The sequence below is a fragment of the Lepidochelys kempii genome, chromosome 4 (assembly GCF_965140265.1).
Source record: "Lepidochelys kempii isolate rLepKem1 chromosome 4, rLepKem1.hap2, whole genome shotgun sequence".
In the NCBI taxonomy this organism is placed as follows: domain Eukaryota; kingdom Metazoa; phylum Chordata; order Testudines; family Cheloniidae; genus Lepidochelys; species Lepidochelys kempii.
In genome coordinates, this window is record NC_133259.1 from 96,711,559 (window position 1) to 96,738,610 (window position 27,052).

Sequence of the window (27,052 nt, forward strand, 5' to 3'; positions counted from 1 at the left end):
ACTTCTTGTAATAGGAGGAGTGGGACACATCCAGGTTTTCAGCATGCTTCTTGAACACAGTTAAAACATGGTAAGGACCTGTCTACACTACAAGTTGAAACCATGCTTTAACTGTGTCATGGGGCAGCTGGATTTTAACACCGCTGCATTAGCAGTGTGAACTGGGACTAAGAGAGGTGCATCTGGAAAAATGTAAGGAGTTGTTTGAAACATTAAACGGAGGGGTTCTTGTCTTCTGAACTGGGTATTGGTTTTTACAAAGCCAAAAATATTCATTTGGGTCAGAGGGGAGGGGTGGGATCTTCCCACCTGATCTAGAAATACCTGCCCCTTCTTCCCGCCATACCCTTGGGTTTGGGTTCCCATTTTAAATATTTCAATAGGTGGGCATAATGTAATTTTGTAATTCCACAACTGGGTAAGGAGTCATTTTTACATCTTTGGTATCTTCACACTCCAAAATCTGCTTTAAATAAAGCAAACTCCAAAACTGACACAGGAACTCTTTTTGTATGTTTGGATGGTGTTTTAGCTCATTTTGCCCTGGAAGGGGACATTTTAAAAAATGTACTTGGAAGGAGATAAAAAGGACATTATTGGGTTTAAAAATATTTTTTAGCTGTATCACCAGTAAGGCTTTAGATTATTGAAACTGAAAATTTTGACACTCTAACTTCTTCTTCACCCTTTCTGTTGTTTCCATTTCGCCTTTAACTCAATTTGGACAATAAAACATACTCTAGTCACTTTCACTTCTGGGTCTTATGTACTAGTACAATGCTGCAACATTGGGGTGGCAGACATTACGCAGGGAACCTCTAAATCCAAACACAAAACAGTGACATGAAAGAAAATAATAAAAGCACTTCTATTAATATTTGGTTTTGTAAGTTCTCCCTCTCCCAGCTCCTTCCTTTTTAAACAAAGCCTAATTGCTTAAACCCTAAGTATCTGATAGTGTCCTCTTTAGGGCTTGATCCAAAGCCCACTGAAATCAATAGAAAGACTCCCATGGACTTCAGTGGGCTGTGGATCAGGCCCTATGATTAAGATGCTAATCCTGAACTGAATTTATGTTTTTGAGAACATGGAAGTCTCTCCACTGGAAAACAAATAAAAACAACGCTAATATTCATTAATATTTTCATACCTTTGAGCATAAAATGTTATCCAATTTTAGAATTAACGTCTGACTGTCCTCAAATCAAAACCACACCTCTCCCAGCACCATATCATTGAGATTGTCTTTCAGTTGAACTGCAGCCACTAAAACTGAGCTACTTTATCTTTCTTTTCTAACTGAAGAATGGAATTCATTGGTGAAATCTGTATTTTAAAATAAAAAAATTAGTTCCACTTTTAAATATTGTTATCCCATAAACCTTCACCCACAACTCCCCACCCCTTTAGACCAAAACATTTAACTACAGAAACTGTTCAGACTCTGAGAATTGCTCCTCTTTCACTTATGATACTTGAAATACACAATATTCAGAATTTCTAATAGTTACTGTGTCCCCTATGGAAGCATTTAGCAGGAAATAGGCAGAGTTGGTAAGAGAAGAGGTATTCTAGTTCTAGTAAGAAGTTTTTTAGCTATCCCCACTATTTAACTTACATATGCCTCCTGTAAGATATAGTGAAGTCTCTTTTTCTTTCATTTAGACTAATTTAATGACCACAATGGGATCAGACTAGTACAGGGTTACATGGAATTAGAGCCAATGCTCCAGTTTGAACTGAGCAAAACCTGTTTTTCTTTACACCAATTAATTTCAAATAATCCACTACGTTCTATCACAAGAGAACAATTTGTTTGCAAGTCACGTCATTGTTTTAAACAAATAAATTACATAGCTCCATCAGTTATGTAATCACATTTGAACTCACATTGAACAGGTGGCTGGAGTTTTTCACAAACTTGTGGGCAGTAAGGGAAAGAGGGCATAAATAATGTTCCAATAACAATTACAGGAGTGTGCATGATCTGTAGCTTCTTAAGAACTGTTTCATGATGTGGGTAATCTTTTTTTAGATAGGACCTTAAGCAACTCATGCGTCTTTAAAAAGAAAAACTCAAATGCAAGACTAAAATACTTGATTTTTTTATGTTGCTCAATATGGATATAGGAGACACTATTAAAAAGTGAACTTCCTGCAGACAGGGATTCATGTGACTAAATTTGCATTACTATGTATTGTTTCCCATAGAAATTCATTTCACACAGCTCATAGGAAATGTGCACTTTTTAGCTCTTACATCTTGCAAACAGGTGTTTCAGAACATAGTCTGAAATTTTCAAAGCTGCCTAAAGGACTTGGCATCTAAAACCCCCTAAAACTAAGGCTATGTCTCCACTACCACGGTAAGTCGACCTACGCTATGCAACTCCAGCTACGTGAATAACGTAGCTGGAGTCTATGTACCTTAGGTCGAGTTACCGCGGGGTCTACACCACGGGGAGTTGACAGGAGAAAATCTTACCTTACTTTTCTTGTCGGGGGTAGAGTACAGGGGTCAACTGGAGAGTGATCTGCTGTCGATTTGGTGGGTCTACACTAGACCTGCTAAATGGACTGCCGGTGGATCGATCTCAGAGTGTTGATTTTAGCTGTCGTGTAGACCTGCCCTAAATGAGTATTGTGTGAGCAAATACTCTGAAACTCACAGCCAGAGTATTCTGTTATCTTTTCTCTTTAAGGGTTCATTAGTATATTTGTTTATGGATAAAACAGACCTTGTCCATGTATTCAACAAGAAAATATTTTTCAGTTATGTCAAACAATTCTTCCAGTGCAGTGGTTTTCAACCTGTGGTCCATGGAGCCCCGGGGGTCTGCAGACTATGTCTAAGGGGGTCCATACCTCCATTAAAAAATTGTTAGGGGTCCACACATGAAAAAACGTTGAAAATCGCTCTTCTAGTGGCACTTACCTTAAGATAGATCAGTTACTTTGAATATTTCTGCCACTTGGCATTTCTGTATCACCTTACATCCAAGGGCCTTAAAGTGTCTTTCAAATCTTAATGAGTAAGCTTCACATGGTGGTTGAAATACCAATGGTCAGCCTGCACTAGAGCTCCCACCATTGCTACTGCTGCTGGCGCTGCATTAGCAGTACAATGGAAAGAAATATGGGGCGGGGGGGAGAGAGTGCTAAAAGGCATTTTAACAACAGTGTAAAGCTATTCTGAACTGGGTAGTGTATAACAAGGCATGGATTAGTGCTTCGAGCAGGAGTAGATGACACTGTGTTTAAAACACCGGTAGCCTTTAGCAGCTGTATATACTAGACAGAGGAGCTGCATGAGTGGTAGTCACACTGCGGAATGTTAAAGGGGAAAGAGTTAGAATAGACAGGTGTTGTTTGATATTTGTAAAAGTTGCCTCTCTTATTTGATTTTGCTTTGGGCTTCCTTCTGATACTGTTTCCATGTGAGCAGGAGCTAGATTAAGAGTTGACTTCAGTGGGAGCTTTAAGTTCACAAGAGCTGTAGAGTGGGACTCATATGTAGGAAGGGGTGTGCATGGTTAGGGGGAGTCTCCATAAAATGTCTGCAGATTACATAAACCAGAGTAAAAGCCCTCACATATTTTACTGTAATTTTCCACAGATTTCTTCTGCACTCTGTATCAAAGTTATGTATTTTGCTTACACCATTGTCTTCATGTGGCAAGTAATTGGTACAGCAGGTCCATGTTTATAACTATTGGGTAAAATTTTCAGATGCGCCTAAGTCCCCCTTGGAGCCTAAATCCTATTGAATTTAAATGGGATTTAAGAGCCAAAGTGACCAAGGCACTTTTGAAAATGTTACCTTTTTTTTTTTTTGCATAAACATCAAAAAAAGATCTTTATTACAAATATATGAAGAAATTGTTTTTTGTTGTTTATATGGGAAGGGGTTTGTGTGTATTAAAGAATGTATGATACATGCTAGTGAGTCTGTATTATGTCTCAAAGGTTGAATTGTATATCTTTTGTCCATTTAATATTCTGGGCTTGACTCACGAGTGCTGATCACCTGCAAACCCTGTGGCCTCCAGTAGGGATTATAAATGTTTAGCCCCTCCTTAAATCAAGCCCTTTTATGAGTGGAATTTATCCACATCATTCACCTCTTTAAACTGTAGTTACACCAATGTCCAATCTTTACAGTCCAGAATATTTCAGTCACAAAATATTCTAAGTCAGCATCATTTGGTAAGAGAAGTTCATCCCCTCATAGGGATGATCTACAAAGGTTTGTAATAAAAATTGGGCTTGTGACCTTCTTTGTGATATGTAAAGAAGGCCTGGAAGTAGGTTTGGTTTTCAGTGTTGTTTCTGGGAGTGGGGGTGTCTTTTATTAGATTTTCTTCTGCTTGCTTATTAACCATAGAAACATTAGGAAAGTTAATTTTGTTTTTCCCTGGTTTTGCTGGAGGCCTTCTTGACAGTCTCAGAGCATGTTTATTATGAGCTCGTAACACCTTCATTGAAGGAAGTGTTGCGATGAATCTTTAGTAAAGGGTTCCTTTCTCCAAAATGTTCATTAGTCATTGAAGTTAAATAGGTATAAACTGAGTTTTAAATGTTCTGACTAAAAATGTCTTCCTTTCTCAGTTGCTCAGCTTTTGCTGTCTTGGTCTTTTTGAAGTGTTGTGCTTTGTATAATATGCTATGTGCTTATAACAAAATGAGTGATCATACCTGTTACACCACTGTAAGGTAAAACTTGGGGGAAAGTGTGAGACTTCTGCACAAGCTACTTAGATTTGTTTAATCATCAACAATTACACTTGTACTATTTAGTGTGTGTATGTGCCTGTATTGATTAATACACCAAAGTCATAGTGAGCATCCCATTGTGACGAAAAGAGAGAGATGCTCTGATACTGCTATTAAAGCAAGTCTTTGAAATTCAACATGGCGACTGTTTTGAGGTCAGAGATGTGCCTTTTGTTCATCCCAGGAATTTTTATGCAGCTTTGCCCGAATAAAAATTGCTTTTTGAAAATCACCATTTCCTATCTCCAGCTTGTGTTTTGCGAAATGTAATTTTGGTAGCATGTCAGAATCCCTGAACATTCTAAGACCAGTCCTCACTGCCCCATCCCTCACAACGCCTGGGAAGAGAGATCACCTGGCAGCAGAATAAATTCCCAGTGATCAATCCCTGCCTCTGCGGTCATAACCTGCAAATGTGACATGAACCCCGGAACAGAAACAAACGCCAATAATAATGGGGAACCAGGAGAACATGAGTTCAAGACTCATTTATCATTAATGTTTATATTTCCCATCACACCTTTTATAATTAATCAATATTTCATTTTCCACTGAGAGGTTGCACAAGCAGGAAAAGAACCCAACTCCCTAATAGGCTGGACACAAAATCCATTCTCTTTACCAGGCTGCTTCTCAAAACAAACCTGCTGTATCTTTCTGCAAAATTGAAAGGCCAGGGTTCAACCTTTGCCAGTGGGGCTGGTGGTATAATTGTACATAATAGAAAATGTTTCTGCAGTTTTTTTCTCTCAACCTCACAAACTAGCAAACTGTATACAAAAAAATCTTTATTTAAAGAAAGTTATTAGGTTGAAAAATCAAGAACGCAAAAGATGGGAAATGCCAGAATTAATGTGCAAGTGCTTTATTTTAGTATGATCACATATTAATAGATGATCACGTAGTATTTTAATGTAGCTTTTTAATCTTTCTTTTAACAGCACCCATCCATTATGAACCTCAAAGTATATACAGGTTTATAAACTTGAACTTAAAAAATGTATTCAGACTTAACCCTTGTGTAACATACCAGGAATGTAGATAATGGGAGCAACAGTACTTCCAGTCATCTTAAAGTACATTATATAAGAAGTCAGTCATCTTAAAGTACATTATATAAATAGTTATTTAGAAACCTCCTAAATAACTAGGATTCTTTACATACCAAAACCCTGGTGTGAGGCAGCAATGTAGCAGTTACAATCTCTCTTATCAAAGATCTCTGCTGATGTAATATTAAATAAATGGTTTCAGTTCAAAAATTCAACACACTATTCCCTAATATTTTTTAAACTCTGTATAGATCCATTCTGTTGAATAAGTTTAAACTATGCAGTAATTCAGATCTCTCTTGCTACTTTTGAACAGCTGATCAAGTCCCTTTCCTAACCATGAGGTCTTTCTTTTTATTCATTTCAGCTGAGGCAATCCCAGTCATACTGCACAGACACGGAATGCCTTCAAGAAGGTAAGTAACCCTATTCTAAGTGGAAGTGTATGACATTAGGACTCCTGTGAAAGTCAAAATAAGCAGCAGTAATTAACTAAAATGAGATGTATGGCCTGGATCTCTTTTTTTTTTTCCCTCACAGAGTTGTGGTTTGAATTAATCGTTGTCAGATTTAAATTAATGTATGTTATGGGCCACATCCTGGGCTGAGCAACCCTGAAACCCACTGGCGTCAACATGAGTTGCTGGAGTGCAGCACCTTTCTCGATTTGTCCCCAAGTCTAATGGAATTTAGCCTAGTAACTTTCAGGGTTCAAACTTGACCTTCCTTGCACCAGCAAGTACCATGGTACTAAGTGGGATTCACCCTGGGCAGGAGAATCATGGTTTTTCCAATGCACAGAGGTTGTGCCAGGGGAGGGTGGTTTTAATGTCCACATGTAGCACTATGGGAGCCCTGCCAGTGAAGACTGCAGTGGGGCTGTGCTGAATCAATACATCCCCTGAATGCCTGGGTCATGCCCCCTCCATGGCTAGTGCCATTCACTTGTAGGATTGTGCAGTCTCTTTGAACCACTCTGATCCCCCTCCACTCCGAGAAGAGTTTCCTTCACAGAAGGGCCTCTGCCAGCATCTGCCTGTGAGGGAATCTGATCCATTATGCATGGTATACAAGGCAGGGGTTCTCAGGACAAATTATTTGGTAGCCTCAGGGTGTGGCCACCAACTCTTGCTGGTGGCCGCTTTCACACTTCTTCCTAAAATACTTAATTAGCTTTAGGAAAAACAAATAAATATGCACATACACACATCCAAATCATTGTAATTTATTTATTGCTAGCTAGTAAGTCTGCTGTGAAAAGTGATATTAACAACATACAAGTATCACTTTTCACAGCAGATTTACTCAGCCCTGGGAAGTCTGGGGACAAATTAAGCCCTGGATGGGAGATCAGGGTAGGCAGCAGGGGCAACTGGGGATTTGGGGGTTGGCCGGGAAAGCAGCGGAGGCCAGAGCCTGAAGCCCCACTGCCGGAACCTGGGGCTAGAGCGCAAAGCCTCACTACCAGAGCCTTCCTCCCCGCCACCTCCAGGCTGAAGCTCAAATTCTGAGCCCCACCACACCCACCAGCTGCCCAACCCTTGTTGGAAGCCCCAGCAACCAACACCAAGGCTGTGCATCCAGGAGCACCAGGGAGGGCTGCTGCTTTCCCCTCCCTCCCCCCGTCCCACCATCACACCCCAGGAAGCTGTGGCCACAAGAAAAGCCCCTGTTGCCCGCATTTGAGAAAAGCTGCACTAAAGAACAGTGTGATGGCATTTCTCCCTGACTCAGTGGCCATTTCATTAATACAGCAGTGTTGAGGTGTATGTTCGCTTAAAATATGCTGTAAATTTCCTGTAAATAATAAGTGCACACTGACTGGACATCATCATGTTAGCCAAATGGGATCAATTCAAACATGGAAGTGTATCTGTGTAGAGATTCCATTGAGGGTTTTGAGTGGCAGAGTGCTCACCGCCTGGTAGGATTGAGCACTAGTTACAGTTTGTACTCAGGTAATACAAACATTATTGTCTGTGAATGCATTTGGATGGGGAGCGAGCAGCAGTGGGCAAGGGAAGTGTAGTTAAAACAATAGAGTAAAATTTTCAAGAGCACCTAACCGAGGAGCCTAATTTAGCCTTTGAAAAGCATCTGATTTAGGAGCCTAAGGCCCATTTTCTAAAGTAATTTAAGCCTTAAGAATCTAAGTCTGACTTAAAGTCATCTTTGAAAATGGGCCTCAGGCTCCTACGTGACTAGAGGAGGCTTGGAAAATTTTACCCCAAAGCTTGTTAATGCATAAAGCCTTCAATGACACATATGTCCAGGCAGCATAATGCTCAACCAAGTAGTGCACATACATGCTTGATTAGGCTGCCTGTTTCTGAGGGATGGATTTTTAGCCAATTATTTCCACATGCATACCTGTTTAGCCAATTGTTTCCATATGAATACCATGCATACCTGCTACAGGACCGCTAGCTTCTTCAAGGCAAATCCGGGCCCAGGCTACCTGTGACAATCTAACTTAAGGGGAACAAGCCTATCCTTGTTAATTGAATAACAAGCACCTAGTGGGCCTGCTAAAAGACCATCAGGGCTCAGTTGGAGGGAGGTGCTGAGAGAGACACAAGCCCTTCTAAGACCATGTCTACCCTGCACCTTATGTCGGTGTAACTACTGTTTGTCCCTGAGCAGTCGAACCCCAGAAGTAGAGTTTTAGTCAGGGTATTTTTGGTAAAAGTCGTGGGCAGGTTACGGACTGTGAATTTTTATTTATTTCCCATGACCTGTCCACAACTTTTACCAAAAATACCTGTCACTAAATCTTAGCCTTAACTATAACCTTTGGGATATTTTTCTTACTGATACCCAATCTTGTGAAGTAAACAATGCTAGTGCCCTTTCAGTCTACCAAAGCCTTTTTCAAGCTGCTGAGCCAGTAGTTTAATCTTTCTTTGTTGCTGTCAAAGTATCCGGTGTGTGACTTCATGAGTTAGGGGACTAAAGGCTAGGCTGGGTCCCCCAGGATCAATAATGGCATTTCAACATCACCAATGATAATCTGCCAGTTGGGAAAGAAAGTGCCTGGTTGTAGCTTTCTGAACAGTCCATGTTCTTAAAGATGTGAGTGTTGTGCACCTTCCCTGACCAGCCAACTCTGATATCAGTGAAGCGTCCCTGGTGATCCACCAGTGCTTCCATAGAAAAGTAGCCCTTTCTGCTGATGTACTCTGTGGCAAGGTGGTCTGGTGCCAAAACAGAAGTATCCATGCCATCTGTCACTTCACTGCAGTTCAGGAATCCCACTGCTGCAAATCCATCCATTATGTCCTGCATGTTGCTGAGAGTCACAGTTCCTCTGTAGCAGATGTTTAATGGCCCTGCACACTTGCCTGACAGTGGCCCCCACAATTGATTTTCCAACTCCAAAATAATTTCCCACTGACTGGCAGCAATATGGCACAGCAAGTTTTCCACACGGTGATCACCGCTCACTTCTCCACTGGCAGTGCCATTGTCCTGTTGGTGTCCTTATGCTAGAGGGCTGGGGCAGGCTCAGCACACAGATCCAGGAATGTGGTCTTGTGCATCTGAAAGTTTTGCAGCCACTGCTCATAATCCCAAGCCTGCATTATGATGGGATCCCACCAGTCAGTGCTCATTTATTGGATCCAGAAGCTGCACTCCATCATTTGCAGCTGCTCCGTGAACGCCAACAACAATCTTTAATTGGTTCTCGCTATGGCCCACAGCAATCTGCCCTTCAGGAAATCATCATCATTCCTGTGATTCTCCTTCTGGCTCTGCAAATACCTCAGGATCATGTGTCCTGTGCTTGCAATGCTCATAACAGGAGTGCAGAGCTGTGCAGACCCCATGCTTCTGTCCGAGATGGCAGATAGCAACAAGTCCTGCATGAGTTCGTAGGATTTTAATAATAAGCGTGAAAATTATGGGCTAGAGATGATGTTATAGGGTGGAGAAAGCTGCATGATGGGAACTTGACCCTGCAGTGCCATTCAACCCTATGCAACCTGTTTCTGCCCCACCAAAAGACAGCATGCTGGACAGTGGCGAGTTGCACACTGGGATATCTATCCATGGTGCATGGCACTGTGCATTGAAACAAATACTTTGGGTGAGTACGCGCAGCACCGACAAAGGGAGCCAAGTATGCATGTGCACAAGCAATATGCTAACTGCGGTGGCTTTATGCCAGTGTAACTTATAGCAGCAAAAGTTTGTAGTGTAGACATGCCCTTACTCAGGGAAGGTCATTGTGATTTGAAGCCTCTAAGAAGGCAAAAGGGAGACAGTGGAGGAGATCCAGAATGCTCCTTTTACTTTTAGGTAATTAGGTTTTCCCTTTGAACTGGAATTAGCAGAGGAGGATAAGACCAAGATTTGTTTGGCCTTTTAGAATGGTTGAGTTAAAAATGCTTTGCTTTGTGCAATCACCTGATATTCATGCAAATTGCATATAATCATGGCTTCAAAAATGTACTTACTGTTTGTCCAAAGCAGCTAAAATCAGATATCTGAAGAGTAACTGTCTGCTCTGCAAGAATCAGTGTAAAGTTAGTCCAATCAGATAAGGATTTGAAAAGGACAACATCTTCTTCCAGTGTGGTGCAGACGCTTTGCTCATGCCACCACTGTATTCTGGTTGTAAATCTGGCTCGACTGGTCCAGAGAGGATGATCCTAATTTAAAGTGATCCTCAGATGGCATTTAGCCTGTTTCACAGGTATGAAATTTTACACTGAGTTGTAAGCACTTCTAGAAGGAGAAAGGGGCATATATGTCAGGGGATGGTGATAGCATGGTGTAGCAGTTGCAGTATTCACCTGCATTGGGAGTTCTGTTCCTGTCGCTGCCACAGACTTGCTTTGTGACAAGTAACCTCTGTGTGCCTGAGTTTACCCATCTATAAGGATGGTAATACTTCCTCATTCCTGGGGGAGCGGCAGGCATGAGGCTTAGTTTATTAATGTTTGTGAAGCACTTTGAGATCCTTGGACTGAAGTGTATTGTATAGAAGAGCCAAGTTCTTTTCAATTATTTTTATAATGTGCACAGTTTAGTTCCAGTGGGGGGTTGCTTTCTGCTAATGGCTTAGGATGACATTTTGACTGACTGTTTTTTATTGGGTAAACAAGTGTTGTAAAACTCTCAAGAATCAAATAATAGAATAAACAGATTGAGCCTGGAGAAGCTGCTGGAACTGTTGTTTTCTGAGGTGGGTTATGACTATTCTGGGCCCTGCTCCATGAGAACGTCACATCCACCCTTATCCTCACTCTCAGATAGACAGGCATGAGGAATGACTTCCATTCATTGCCTCCCTGTTCCTTCCCTTGGATCAGGTTGTCATGAGTCTACAGTTGTGATGGATCTAGAATCCCGCTCCTTTTGCCTAAGTCCTGCACCAGCAGCAAGTGACTAGTTGGCTAGCAGCAGTCAGCTTGGTACTACACTTTCTGCCGTTTACTGATTCATAGTTCTTCACTGCTGGGCCCAGATCCCAAAAATCTTGCTTTAATTCTCTCAACAGTTCATTCTGGTGGTTCATGTTTCCTTCTGGAAAGCCAGCTGCTCATGTTGTTACAGACAAATCCTATGGCTACAGATCATAGAAGTGACTGCTGAGATGTATGTGTGTTTTGGTTTGGGAAACAACAGGGCTGTGGCTCGGTGATGTCATAGGTGTATCATGTTTTTCTGTTGCTACCAACTAAGGAGAGGCAACCACAGAAATCCATGTAAACTCCCTAAACACTGTGGATTATGATTCTTTCTGTGAAATGTATCCTTTAACCCCAAATTTAAGATTTTTTGGAGCTTGCATCCAGCCAAACTGAAATAGCAGCATTAACAGAAGTGTGAAGTTCTGTTGTTCATTTCAGTATGTTAATAACTGTGAACTCTTATTGATTTTGTTGTTGCAATGTTATGTAGAATTTATCTGCTGTAGTACTCACAGGACCCAGTCTGCACTGGGGCTCTGTACAACCTCATAGAGGAAGATATAGGCAATGCTCCAAAGATCTTATAATCTACTATGTATCTACCACTAGTAGCCATTTCACTGCTGATTCTCATGTTCACAAGTATTTATCCACTGCTGGTGGAAGGTACCAGTGTCAGCTTGAGGGATTAATTTGAAAGGGTGTCATGAAGGAAGAATGCTACAAGTATTGAATGTGCAAATAGCTGAGTATTCCATCAGGGATTCTGTAGATTCTCCAGGTAAAATGCTCTTGCAATGGACCTCAAAATGTAGAGGAAAAGTGTATTTGTTTGCAGTCCTGTCTGTTAAAAAATATTAGGCTGCCCAGTGCTGCTTTTAGGACTTTTAGGGTTTCTCTAAAATCTGTTCCAGCAGCAGTAGCTCACTTTTAGCATATAATATTTCTGAATGATGCTTTGTGTTTTATAATGAGATATGGTAAAAACGCATGAGACTAGGGACATGTAGCTGGAAAGCCAGCAGATCAACCCTCTCGTGGTTCCTCCTGCATAGGGAGGATTCCCAGGTGATGCCGTAGTGCCAACTCCCCTTATAAAACCTGGCATGGGCATGTGGATGAGGAAATGGAGACCTGATTTTTTTTCTCCCTCACTATGCTCCAGCAATCCACACCTGTTAGAACAGCCATACTGCTATGGGAGGCCATGGGAAGGTGTATGTAATGTTAGTGCAGCCCTGATGAAACTCAAAATTATGATAGGGGCTGACAGCCTCACAGAGCCACAGAGGGAATGCTGAGGTGGCATATAGCTGCCTCTCTGTTGCTCTACTTCCCCCTCTCACCTTACAGAGAGGGTTGGAGGGATAAGAACAAAAGCACCAGAGAACTGTAGGGCACTACTCTCTGGAGCAATTTTTGGAGCAGCCCTTAGGCTGCTCTAAGTTATTTTGAGGGCCATTTTGACTGCCAGCAGTCCAAGAGCTGGGGAAGCAGAATGGAGGCTCATTGCTGGTGAGGCTTTAGCCTTAACTTTAGTTTTCAAATAAAATGAACTTCTAATTTCTTTTAGTGACATCTGCCACTCAGCGTGAAGAATGTTTGCAGTATTCTAGGGTACTTTTGAGGGCCTTTTCTGCCTGCATAGACTGAACTTCAGGGGGTGATCCCTATCTGTTAGCACCACTGCTCTGTCTCAGCTGTGCTGCTGGTGGTACCACCCACTAATCATGGCTCCTGCTCCTTGCTTCTCTTGGAAATGGGATCCTCAGCTCATACTCATATGAGCAATAGGTTGGCTATATGCATCAGTAGGTCTGTTACCTACAGAATTTTGTGGTATGCAGTTTCTTATAGAGCAATGTGGCTGATGTTTATTTTTACTATATCTCTTAGAGGTAGATATCATTAGAGTTCAGCTTGTATTGCAAGCTGGACCTGTTTTTCATAGTGGAGGATTTTAGCTGAAAGATTTCTTGGGGAGTTGTGTAACTACAAACTAAAGAAATCATCTTAAAGCCTTTTAGATATCTCTTTAGGGTAATTTATAATTTAGGCAAGGAAGCACATGATACAATAAGGGAGTGCTACTCAGGGTAGTTAGTAATCATACATTAGCACTTTGAAAATATAAGGTGCTACAAAACTTTAGAAGCCCTATTCCTCTCTCCTAGCATCTCTCCTTTGCTCTCAGGATCCTGTACAGTGACCAGGGAACTGAGTTTAACAAATGTGCTTAAGCACAGTTTGTAGCTGAACTAGGTTGTAATACAGTTTCGATGGGTCCAAGTGTGTTAGAATCAGGTTCTAGCCAAACTTAGGCTATTCACCAGTTATTTTAACACCATTTGGCCCCATTCCCACTGCATACCCAAACCTCCCAGATCCCAGCTCAGTCACAATTGAGAGTACTTGCTTCCTTTACTTGTGTGCCTTAGTTAGGGAGGGTGCAGGATTCTTCAGAATCTGTTACTCAGGAAATCTCTTAACGGAAGTGGAAGGGGAGAAGCCACATTTTATGTAGAGTGGATGAATCATAGCTTTTTGCCTCAATTCACAGATCAAGGGACAGAGCAGTTGCAGTTGCAGCTATTAGGTGAAAGGTAAGATGACATGGACTCAAGTGCCCGCAGTATGCAGATGGCACATAGCATTACCTATCTTTCACCACATAGGATCGTACTACGACTGATAAGATGACCCAGTGTTTGTATAGGATCAGCTCATGGATGCAGAACACCTGGTTGAAGCTGAACCTGAAGAAGAGAAGGGTGATGTTTATGGGCAAAGGAAAGCTCTGAGACTTTCCAGCCATGGTGGAGTCTGCTTTAATTGAAGGTGCGCACCCATAAACTGGTCATTTCTGTCTGTAGTTTAGGAGTGCTCATGTATTCCTTGCTGACACAAAGCTCTCACATGGCAGCATCTGCAAGAATGCTTTCTACTAGCTCCAGTTGTCTAGAAGCTTCTGTCCCATCTTGGCAGATGGTGACCTGTCTCAATTATATATTTTATCACCATCCCTCTGGACTACAGCAGTAAAGCCATCAATGCTTAGGTATCTCCAGCTGGATCAGAACTCTGCTACATGTCTCCTTAGCAAGGATGGCTACTCCAACCACATCAAACCAGCCCTCCACTCTCCACACAGTCTTTGTATAGAACTTCAAGTCATGTTCAAGGTCTTGGTCTTTACTTCAAGGTGCTCAATGCCTTGGCCTTAGAACTTCTAAATGATTGCCTGAAGTGCCACGACAAACTGTGGTCATAAGTTCCACTTCTCTGGCACAATGGAACTTTCTGCCTTCACTGTGCAGGAGAAAGAGCTTTCTTGGGGGTTAATCTGAGACTGTGGAATTTCTCCCTCACAAATAAAGAACTATAGCTGGGCTTTAAAAAAAAAAAAAAAAAGTTTGTTCGGGCAAAAATGGAGTTTTGGGTCAACAAACTTCATGAATTTGACACACATTTGCTGAATAGTTTTGGACAAAAGAAAATTTGGGGCTGGATATACAAGAGGACTTAGACATGAGTTGACATTGTGGCAATGCTATTGCTACCCCACTTATACCCACTATCCCAGTGGTTAGGGGTACTCATGTGTGAGACCCAGGTTTGAATCCTGCTTTTGTCAACAAAACAGTGAATGCACACACACTGCAAGGTGACTTTTGGCGGCAAAAATGCCCTGTTTTGGTGACAAAATACAAACACCCTGATGAGAGACATAAGGCTTTTTCCTTTAAATTTTTGTCGACAAAGTGCCAGTGTAGACACCATGCTTGATTTTATTGCTTTAATTGGCCTCCAGTAGGTGTCCCACAAAGCCCATCATGACTGCTCTGGTCAGCAGTTTGAACTCCAATGCCCTGCAGCCAGGTAAACAACCATCCACCCCTACCCCTTAGCAGCCCTGGGAATTTTTGAAATTCCATTTCCTGTTTTCTCGAGGTGGAGACATCTCATCTCCTCTTCCCAGGTGACCATGGCAGGTTATCACAGCAAACGCTCTCCTGCTTGGACTACTGCGGAGCTGCTAGATCTGCTCAGTATATGGGGAGAGGAGGCTGTGCAGTCCCAGCTGTGCTTGAGCTGTAGGAATTGTGATACTTACAGGCACATTTCTCAAGGCTTGTGCGAAAAGGGCTAGGATCATGTTGCAGTGCAGAGCAAAGATAAAGGAGCTGAGGCAGGCGTACCATAAGGTGAGGGAAACCATAGCCCCTGTGCTGCACCTGAGACCTGCTGGTTCTATAAGGAGCTGGACGCTATCCTCTGTGGCGACCCCACATCCACCTCCAAGAGCCCCATGGATACTTGGCGGGACTGGAGGCAGTGGAAAGAGGACCTAACCCAGAGAATGAAGTCATTGATGAAGAGGTGGAGTTAGATGATGATGTGGAGCTCCCAGCGAGGTCACCCGGTGGGGCAGGCAGCCAGGAACTGTCCACCACTCCGGAGGTATCTAGTCAGTCTCAGCAGTTGCTTTCCAGTGAGTAAGAAGCAGGAGAGGAGATGCCTGGTAAGTGGCTGTGGTTTGTGTAGTGAGGAGGTAGGTTCAAGGTATAGAAATGTACAAGGCTGGCTGTGTTTCTGTATGCTGGACATTCCCTTTGTAGCTAATCAGTACAGTGGAATATCGTGTTGATGCACACTGAGATCTCATGGGAATCCTCCAGAGAGATCTCCAGGAAAGTTTCCCGGAGGTACCGGTAATCCTCTGCCGAAGGCTCCTTGGCAAAACAGCTTTGTTCCTTTCCCCCATTGTAGGAAAATTTCCTGCACCATTCGGCAATCACTTGTGCAGGGACCAAAGTGGCACACAGGCGAACAGCATAGGGAGCAAGGCGGAAGCCACAAGCATGTAGTATATGTACCCTCATTTCCCTGCTTACCCTTAGCAGTGAGATAGCTGCTAGAATGAACCCCACCTGTGGAAAAGTGTGGGAGAATTTTAGAAATTTTTCCCAAGTTGGCTACACCACAGCCCTTGCAGAGCGAGTGCCCTTTTCCCCAAGTGAAGCACCCCCGCCAACACTCATCACGCTTTGGGTGTTCACAGAGATGTGTGCTTGCCAAGGGTCAGTGAGAAAGTGATTGTTATGTTGCAAAAGGTGTATTGTATTGAAATATTTCAATGCTGTGCATGAATTTAACAATCATGCTTCTGTGCATTGTTCCTGAAGATGCATGCATGCATTGTGCACCTTCCCAGACCACCCTGCGTTGATGTCAGTGAAATGCCCATGGTGATCGACAAGTGGCTGCAACACCCTGGAGAAGTACCCTTCCTATTGATGTACTCCATCAGAAGGTGGTCTGGTGCCAAATTTGGAATATATGTGCAATCTATCACCCCTCTACAGTTAGGGAAACCCATTTCTGCAAAGCTGTCCACTATTTCGTGCACATTTCCCAGAGTCACGGTCCTTCGTAGCAGGATGTGATTAATTACCCTGCACACTTGCATTAACGCAGCCCCAATGGTCAACTTCCCAACTCCAAATTGATTTGCAACCAACCAGTAGCAGTCTGGAGTCACCAGCTCCCACACAGCAATTGTCTCACACTTCTCTACCAATAGGGCAGCTCTCATTCTGGTGTCCTTGTGTCGCAGTGCTAGGGCGAGCTCTGCACATAGTTCCAGGAAGGTGGCTTTTCACATCCAAAGTTCTGTAGCCACTGCTCATCCTCCCACAACCTGCATGATGATACGATCCCACCATTCAGGGCTTGTTTCTTGAGCCCAAAATCAATGGTCTACCCTGTGCAGCTGTTCTGTGAATGCCAAAAGCAATCTGAAGTTGCTCCTATCCATATCACACAGCATGTCAGGCAACTGGGAGTCTTCTTCACTTAGGAACTTCGTGATTAACTGCACTGCCATTCGCGGTGTCTTCATGACAGTTAACAGAGCATAGGAGAGTAGTGTGGGATCCATACCTTCTGACAAAGATGCCAGGGTGTACAGCAAAGAAGGGTCATTGAAAAATGCCGTGAAAGAAAGCCGGAAGCCCCTGGAGTGTTGGGACAGAAAGCAATGCCTCACGGAACATTGAGCCGAGTCCCAAGGTGTGCCGCGTTCTGCTCCACCTTCCCACAACACCTACTGACTGTCGAGCTGGACTGTGGGATAGATACCCACAATATATTGCCCACACTGTCAATGATAGTGCTCCACCTGTGGACGCACTCTTCTGACAGAGGGAGCGAGTGTGAACATGACATTCCGATTTTTATTATGCCGATTTTTGAGTGTCAACATCAGTTTTGTCAACAAAACTTGGTAGTGTAGACAAGGCCTAAGTTTTTCTTAGATTCTAAGGTCAGAACAGACCATTGTGATTATTTAGTCTGACCTCCTGTATAACACAGGCCATCGAACCTCCCCAAAATAATTCCTAGCTCTTATCTTTTAGAAAAACATCCAATCTTATTTAAAAATTGCCAGTGATGTAGAATACACCGTGACCCTTGGGAAATTATTCCAGTAGTTAATTAATTACCATTTCTTGATCATTGCCAAAGAGGCAGGAGAGACTAGAAATAGGTGATGTGTGCTACAGGAGGCTAACCTGAGAAGGCGGGGCACATCCCTGCAAACCTGAAGATCAGCGAGGGGGGGGGAAGAGAAATCAAAGACCACAGGGAGAACTGGAGGGGAGGGAAGAACAGAAAAAGAGGGAGGATCAGAGAACTAAGGGGGGAGAGAGGAGAGAGCTGGCAGATGGTAGAGAAGTAGGTTAAACTCCCTTGACTCTTACAAATGAGCACAGCCCAAGATGAATAACAAAAATTTATTTCAAAGTTTATCAGCCTAACTGGAAACAAAGCAGACAATATTTAAGGAGTAGTCATCTGTGACTGTTAATGTTGCAAGTCAGTACAATGACTCAGAAAGTTAGTCTACAATTTTAGTGTGGTAAATGCAGATCAGAACTGATGTAAAGTCTCTTGTGATTCATAGCTGAACTTTAAGGGTATAATTCAGATCCTTCACATGGGTGAGAACTATTAAATTAAACAAAATCTTTCTGGGATAGAGCAGATATAGGTAGGATTAATAAACTATTAGATCAGTTGAAAAGTTCTAATACATCACACTTAACCTCCTCATTTCCCATTTTGAATCAATCCCAACTCTGAAGTATTATAACTTAAATTCTAAAGACTTTGAATAATCTTTGGCCCATCCACCATGGGCCATTTACACGTGAGGGAACCAGTTACACATAGTAATTTCCCAGCACACTTAAACTATGAGTTGACCTTGCAGTGTACACAGGACCAAACTGTTTTTACCATGTACCCTACGTGTGCTCTAGCCCTGCAGCACCAAGGCTATAACCTGGTTTAGGGACTCAACACAAGTACTCCTTTTCTTTTAACTAAAATAGGTCTTGTTCTCTGTCTGCACTGCAAGACTGAGGGTATGTCTACACTACGAAATTAGGTCGAATTTATAGAATTCGATTTTTTAGAAATCAGTTTTATATATTCAAGTGTGTGTGTCCCCACAGAAAATGCTCTAAGTGCATTAAGTGCATTAACTCGGCGGAAGCTTCCACAGTACCGAGGCTAGAGTCGACTTCCGGAGCGTTGCACTGTGGGTAGCTATCCCACAGTTCCCGCAGTCTCCGCTGCCCATTGGAATTCTGCGTTGAGATCCCAATGCCTGATGGGGCTAAAACATTGTCGTGGGTGGTTCTGGGTACATATCGTCAGGCCCCCGTTCCCTCCCTCCCTCTGTGAAAGCAAGGGCAGACAATCGTTTCGCGCCTTTTTTCCTGAGTTACCTGTGCAGACACCATACCACGGCAAGCATGGAGCCTGCTCAGCTCACTTTCACCGTATGTCTCCTGGGTGCTGGCAGACGCGGTACTGCATTGCTACACAGCAGCAGCAACGCCTTGCCTTGTGGCAGCAGATGGTGCAATAGGACTGGTAGCCGTCATAGTCATGTCCGAGGTGGTCCTGGTCGCCTGTGTGAGGTCGATCAGGAGCGCCTGGGCAGACAGAATCATAGAATCATAGAATATCAGGGTTGGAAGGGACCTCAGGAGGTCATCTAGTCCAACCCCCTGCTCAAAGCAGGACCAATCCCCAATTAAATCATCCCAGTTAGGGCTTTGTCAAGCCTGACCTTAAAAACTTCTAAGGAAGGAGATTCTACCACCTCCCTAGGTAACGCATTCCAGTGTTTCACCACCCTCCTAGTGAAGAAGTTTTTCCTAATATCCAACCTAAACCTCCCCCACTGCAACTTGAGACCATTACTCCTTGTCCTGTCCTCTTCTACCACTGAGAATAGTCTAGAACCATCCTCTCTGGAACCACCTCTCAGGTAGTTGAAAGCAGCTATCAAATCCCCTCTCATTCTTCTCTTCTGCAGACTAAACAATCCCAGTTCCCTCAGCCTCTCCTCATAAGTCATGTGTTCCAGACCCCTAATCATTTTTGTTGCCCTTTGCTGGACTCTCTCCAATTTATCCACATCCTTCTTGTAGTGCGGGGCCCAAAACTGGACACAGTATTCCAGATGAGGCCTCACCAATGTAGAATAGAGGGGATTTGATTGATAGAGGGGAACGATCACGTCCCTTGATCTGCTCGCTATGCCCCTACTTATACATCCCAAAATGCCATTGGCCTTCTTGGCAACAAGGGCACACCGCTGACTCATATCCAGCTTCTCGTCCACTGTCACCCCTAGGTCCTTTTCCGCAGAACTGCTGCCTAGCCATTCGGTCCTTAGTCTGTAGCTGTGCATTGGGTTCTTCCATCCTAAGTGCAGGACCCTGCACTTATCCTTATTGAACCTCATCAGATTTCTTTTGGCCCAATCCTCCAATTTGTCTAGGTCCCTCTGTATCCTATCCCTGCCCTCCAGCGTATCAACCACTCCTCCCAGTTTAGTATCATCCGCAAATTTGCTGAGAGTGCAATCCACACCATCCTCCAGATCATTTATGAAGATATTGAACAAAACCGGCCCCAGGACCGACCCCTGGGGCACTCCACTTGACACCGGCTGCCAACTAGACATGGAGCCATTGATCACTACCCATTGAGCCCGACAATCTAGCCAACTTTCTACCCACCTTAGAGTGCATTCATCCAGCCCGTACTTCTTTAACTTGCTGACAAGAATACTGTGGGAGACCGTGTCAAAAGCTTTGCTAAAGTCAAGAAACAATACATCCACTGCTTTCCCTTCATCCACAGAACCAGTAATCTCATCATAGAAGGCGATTAGATTAGTCAGGCATGACCTTCCCTTGGTGAATCCATGCTGACTGTTCCTGATCACTTTCCTCTCATGTAAGTGCTTCAGGATTGATTCCTTGAGGACCTGCTCCATGATTTTTCCGGGGACTGAGGTGAGGCTGACTGGCCTGTAGTTCCCAGGATCCTCCTCCTTCCCTTTTTTAAAGATTGGCACTACATTAGCCTTTTTCCAGTCATCTGGGACTTCCCCCGTTCACCACGAGTTTTCAAAGATAATGGCCAATGGCTCTGCAATCGCAGCCGCCAGTTCCTTTAGCACTCTCGGATACAACTCGTCCTGCATGGGTGCAGGGACTAAAGTTGGAGTGACTTGATCAAGTCATTCTCTTTAGTCCAGCAGTCAGTCCTATTGAACCATCTTATGGTGAGCAGGCAGGCGATACGGATTGCTAGCAGTACTATTGCATCATCTTCTGCCGGGCAGCCATGAGATGTGGATGGCATGCAGTCCTTCTGCACCATCTGCTGCCAGCCAAAGATGTAAAAGATAGATGGAGTGGATCAAAACAAGAAATAGACCAGATTTCTTTTGTACTCATTTGCAAACCCGTCCCCCGTCTAGGGGACTCATTCCTCTAGGTCACACTGCAGTCACTCACAGAGAAGGTGCAGCGAGGTAAATCTAGCCATGTATCAATCAGAGGCCAGACTAACCTCCTTGTTCCAATAAGAACAATAACTTAGGTGCACCATTTCTTATTGGAACCCTCCGTGAAGTCTGCCTGAAATACTCATTGATGTAAAGCCACCCCTTTGTTGATTTTAGCTCCCTGAAGCCAACCCTGTAAGCCGTGTCGTCAGTCGCCCCCCCGTGTCAGAGCAACGGCAAACAATCGTGCATCTGAGTTGAGAGTGCTGTCCAGAGCAGTCACAATGGAGCACTCTGATGGGGCTAAAACATTGTCGCGGATGGTTCTGGGTACATATCGTCAGGCCCCCATTCCCTCCCTCCCTCTGTGAAAGCAAGGGTAGACAATCGTTTCGCGCCTTTTTTCCTGAGTTACCTGTGCAGACACCGTACCACGGCAAGCATGGAGCCCGCTCAGGTAACCGTCACCATATGTCTCCTGGGTGCTGGCAGATGTGGTACTGCATTGCTACACAGCAGCATCAACCCATTGCCTTGTGGCAGCAGACGGTACAATACGACTGGTAGCCGTCATCGTCTTGTCCGAGGTGCTCCTGGCCACGTTGGCTGGGAGCGCCTGGGCAGACATGGGCGCAGGGACTAAAGTTGGAGTGACTTGATCAGGTCATTCTCTTTAGTCCTGCCAGCAGTCGTATTGAACCATCTTATGGTGAGCAGGCAGGCAATACAGATTGCTAGCAGTCCTACTGCACCATCTTCTGCCAGGCAGGCAAGAGATGAGGATGGCTAGCAGTCCTACTGGACTGTCCTCTGCCGAGCAGCCATGAGATGTGGATGGCTTGCAGTCCTTCTGCACCGTCTGCTGCCAGCCAAAGATGTAAAAGATAGATGGAGTGGATCAAAACAAGAAATAGACCAGATTTCTTTTGTACTCATTTGCAAACCCGCCCCCCGTCTAGGGGACTCATTCCTCTAGGTCACACTGCAGTCACTCACAGAGAAGGTGCAGCGAGGTAAATCTAGCCATGTATCAATCAGAGGCCAGACTAACCTGCTTGTTCCAATAAGAACAATTACTTAGGTGCACCATTTCTTATTGGAACCCTCCATGAAGTCCTGCCTTAAATACTCCTTGATGTAAAGCCACCCCCTTTGTTGATTTTAATTCCCTGTAAGCCAACCCTGTAAGCCATGTCGTCAGTCACCCATCCCTCCGTCAGAGCAACAGCAGACAATCGTTCCGCACCTTTTTTCTGTGTGGATGCCATACCAAGGCAAGTATGGAGGCCGCTCAGCTCACTTTGGCAATTAGGAGCACATTAAACACCATACGCATTATCCAGCAGTATATGCAGCACCAGAACCTGGCAGAGTGATACCGGGCGAGTAGGCGACGTCAGCGCGGTCGCGTGAGTGATCAGGACATGGACACAGATTTCTCTGAAAGCATGGGGCCTGGCAATGCATGCATCATGGTGCTAATGGGGCAGGTTCATGCTGTGGAACGCTGATTCTGGGCTCGGGAAACAAGCACAGACTGGTGGGACCGCATGGTGTTGCAGGTCTGGGACGATTCCCAGTGGCTGCAAAACTTTCGCATGCGTAAGGGCACTTTCATGGAACTTCGTGACTTGCTTTCCCCTGCCCTGAAGCGCATGAATACCAAGATGAGAGCAGCCCTCACAGTTGAGAAGCGAGTGGCAATAGCCCTGTGGAAGCTTGCAATGCCAGACAGCTACTGGTCAGTTGGGAATCAATTTGGAGTGGGCAAATCTACTGTTGGGGCTGCTGTGATGCAAGTAGCCCACGCAATCAAAGATCTGCTGATATCCAGGGTAGTGACCCTGGGAAATGTGCAGGTCATAGTGGATGGCTTTGCTGCAATGGGATTCCCTAACTGTGGTGGGGCCATAGACGGAACCCATATCCCTATCTTGGCACCGGAGCACCAAGCCTGTGAGTACATAAACCGCAAGCGGTGCTTTTCAATAGTGCTGCAAGCTCTGGTGGATCACAAGGGACGTTTCACCAACAACAACGTGGGATGGCCGGGAAAGGTACATGACGCTCGCATCTTCAGGAACTCTGGTCTGTTTCAAAAGCTGCAGGAAGGGACTTTATTCCCAGACCAGAAAATAACTGTTGGGGATGTTGAAATGCCTATAGTTATCCTTGGGGACCCAGCCTACCCCTTAATGCCCTGGCTCATGAAGCCGTACACAGGCACCCTGGACAGTAGTCAGGAACTGTTCAACTACAGGCTGAGCAAGTGCAGAATGGTGGTAGAATGTGCATTTGGACGTTTAAAGGCGCGCTGGTGCAGTTTACTGACTCGCTTAGACCTCAGCGAAACCAATATTGCCACTGTTATTACTGCTTGCTGTGTGCTCCACAATATTTGTGAGAGTAAGGGGGAGATGTTTATGGTGGGGTGGGAGGTTGAGGCAAATCGCCTGGCTGCTGGTTACGCGCAGCCAGACACCAGGGCAGTTAGAAGAGCACAGGAGGGCGCGGTACGCATCAGAGAAGATTTGAAAACCAGTTTCATGACTGTCCAGGCTACGGTGTGAAAGTTCTCTTTGTTTCTCCTTGATGAAATCCCCCACCCCTTGGTTCACTCTACTTCCCTGTAAGCTACCCACCCTCCTCTCCTCCCTTCGATCACCGCTTGCAGAGGCAATAAAGTCATTGTTGCTTCACATTCATGCATTCTTTATTCATTCATCACACAAATAGGGGGATGACTACCAAGGTAGCCCAGGAGGGGTGGTGGAGGAGGGAAGGAAAATGCCACACAGCACTTTAAAAGTTTACAAGTTTAAAATTTATTGAATGCCAGCCTTCTTTTTTTTGGGCAATCCTCTGTGGCGGAGTGGCTGGTTGGCCGGTGGGCCCCCCCCCCCATTCTTGGGCGTCTGGCTGTGGAGGCTATGGAACTTGGGGAGGAGGGCGGTTGGTTACACAGGGGCTGTAGTGGCAGTCTGTGCTCCAGCTGCCTTTGCTGCAGCTCAACCATACACTGGAGCATACTGGTTTGATCCTCCAGCAGCCTCAGCATTGAATCCTGCCTCCTCTCATCACGCTGCTGCCACATTTGAGCTTCAGCCCTGTCTTCAGCCCGCCACTTACTCTCTTCAGCCCGCCAGCTCTCCTCCCGGTCATTTTGTGCTTTCCTGCACTCTGACATTATTTTCCTCCACGCATTCGTCTGTGCTCTCTCAGTGTGGGAGGACATCATGAGCCCAGAGAACATTTCATCACGAGTGCAGTTTTTTTTCTTTCTAATCTTCACTAGCCTCTGGGAAGGAGAAGATCCTGTGATCATTGAAACACATGCAGCTGGTGGAGAAAAAAAAAGGGACAGCGGTATTTAAAAAGACACATTTTATAAAACAGTGGCTACACTCTTTCAGGGTAAACCTTGCTGTTAACATTACATACATAACACATGTACTTTCGTTACAAGGTCGCATTTTGCCTCCCCCCACCGCGTGGCTACCCCCTCAATCCTCCCCCCTCCCCGTGGCTAACAGCGGGGAACGTTTCTGTTCAGCCACAGGCAAACAGCCCAGCAGGAATGGGCTCCTCTGAGTGTCCCCTGAAGAGAAGCACCCTATTTCAACCAGGTGACCATGAATAATATCTCACTCTCCTGAGGATAACACAGAGAGATAAAGAACGGATGTTGTTTGAATGCCAGCAAACATACACTGCAATGCTTTGTTGTACAATTATTCCCGAGTACGTGTTACTGGCCTGGAGTGGTAAAGTGTCCTACCATGAAGGACGCAATAAGGCTGCCCTCCCCAGAAACCTTTTGCAAAGGCTTTGGGAGTACATCCAGGAGAGCCGCGAATGCCAGGGCAAATTAATCCTTTCACATGCTTCTTTTAAACCATGTATAGTATTTTAAAAGGTACACTCACCGGAGGTCCCTTCTCCGCCTGCCGGGTCCAGGAGGCAGCCTTGGGTGGGTTTGGGGGGTACTGGCTCCAGGTCCAGGGTGAGAAACTGTTCCTGGCTGTTGAGAAAACCGGTTTCTCCGCTTGCTTGCTGTGAGATATCTTCAACCTCATCATCATCATCTTCTTCTTCGTCCCCAAAACCTGCTTCCGTGTTGCCTCCATCTCCATTGAAGGAGTCAAACAACACGGGTGAGGTAGTGGTGGCTGAACCCCCTAAAATGGCATGCAGCTCATCATAGAAGCAGCATGTTTGGGGCTCTGACCCGGAGCGGCCGTTCGCCTCTCTGGTTTTCTGGTAGGCTTGCCTCAGCTCCTTAAGTTTCACACGGCACTACTTCGGGTCCCTGTTATGGCCTCCGTCATTCACGCCCTGGGAGATTTTGACAAAGGTTTTGGCATTTCGAAAACTGGAATGGAGTTCTGATAGCACGGATTCCTCTCCCCATACAGCGATCAGATCCCATACCTCCCGTTCAGTCCATGCTGGAGCTCTTTTGCGATTCTGGGACTCCATCATGGTCACCTCTGCTGATGAGCTCTGCATGGTCACCTGCAGCTTGCCACGCTGGCCAAACAGGAAATGAGACTCAAAAGTTCGCGGTTCTTTTCCTGTCTACCTGGCCAGTGCATCTGAGTTGAGAGTGCTGTCCAGAGCGGTCACAATGGAGCACTCTGGGATAGCTCCCGGAGGCCAATACTGTCGAATTGTGTCCAGAGTACCCCAAATTCGACCCGGCAAGGCCAATTTAAGTGCTAATCCACTTGTCAGGGGTGGAGTAAGGAAATCGATTTTAAGAGCCCTTTAAGTCGAAATAAAGGGCTTCATCGTGTGGACGGGTGCAGGTTTACATCGATTTAACGCTGCTAAATTCAACCTAAAGTCCTAGTGTAGACCAGGGCTGAGGCATGTTTTAACTGTATCATGGGATGTAATTGGGTCTTCTTATGCTGCCCCTCTATAACTGAGTGAAATTTACTCTATGGGAATAAAAAGAATGTGAACACAGTCAAAGCACATCAACATGGCATTGCTAACACAAGTGGGTTTTTGACAATTGAAGTATGTGAAACTGGCTAGTCAGTTGAGTTTCTGCTGAACATAGCATAGGGTAGCCAAACCCCCCTCAAGTGATATGTGACTTTAGGACCCAAGTTAGCAAAGCATTTAAGTACTTGCTGAACTTTTATGAACAGGGATGGACTTAAGCATGTGCTCAAAGTTAAGCTTGTCCTTATGAGTTTTGATGACTTGTTAATGTATGTACCTTACAGTATACACTCCTTGTAATGAGTAATATAATCTCTCTGTAATATTCCCTACTGCGCTTTAACACAGTACTGTTTCAAAAGCATGACATTAAAGCAGTAGCTCTCAACCTTTCCAGACTACTGTACCCCTTTCATAAGTCTGATTTGTCTTGTGTACCCCAAGTTTCACCTCACTTACAAACTACTTGCTTATAAAATCAGACATAAAAATACAAAAGTGTCACAGCACACTATTACTGAAAAATTGCTTACTTTCTCATTTTTACCATATAATTATAAAATAAATCAATTGGAATATAAATATTGAATTTACATTTCAGTGTATAGTATATAGAGCAGTATAAACAAGTCATTGTCTGTATGAAATTTTAGTTTGTACTGACTTTGCTAGTGCTTTTTATGTAGCCTGTTGTAAAACTAGGCAAATACCTAGATGAGTTGACGTACCGCATGGAAGACGTCTGCATACTCCCAGGGGTATGCATATCCTTGGTCGAGAACCACTGTGTTAAAGCACGCTCGGGAACCTTTAGTGCATGCCAACAGGGTCTGCATGGATCAATCAATGTGCAATGCATTAGTACACTTCAAAAATCACACTCCTGTAGTCCACTCTACTTCTTTGTGCAGACAAACCCTTAGATACAAGTAACCATTTCCAGTTCTTTTCTGGTGTTAATAGGATATACACCTTTTTTT

General features: G+C 44.4%; 1 protein-coding gene across 2 annotated transcripts in view; it reads left to right on the forward strand.

Moving 5' to 3' along the window:
- The window catches only part of SMIM14 (small integral membrane protein 14), a 70,011-nt gene that overhangs the window by 35,925 nt on the left and 7,034 nt on the right, over window positions 1–27,052 (forward strand). For both annotated transcript variants that reach the window (XM_073342254.1, XM_073342253.1), the window contains one exon: window positions 6,193–6,241. In XM_073342254.1, the coding sequence (XP_073198355.1) occupies window positions 6,193–6,241 (49 nt within the window). The remainder of the gene's footprint in view (window positions 1–6,192; window positions 6,242–27,052) is intronic.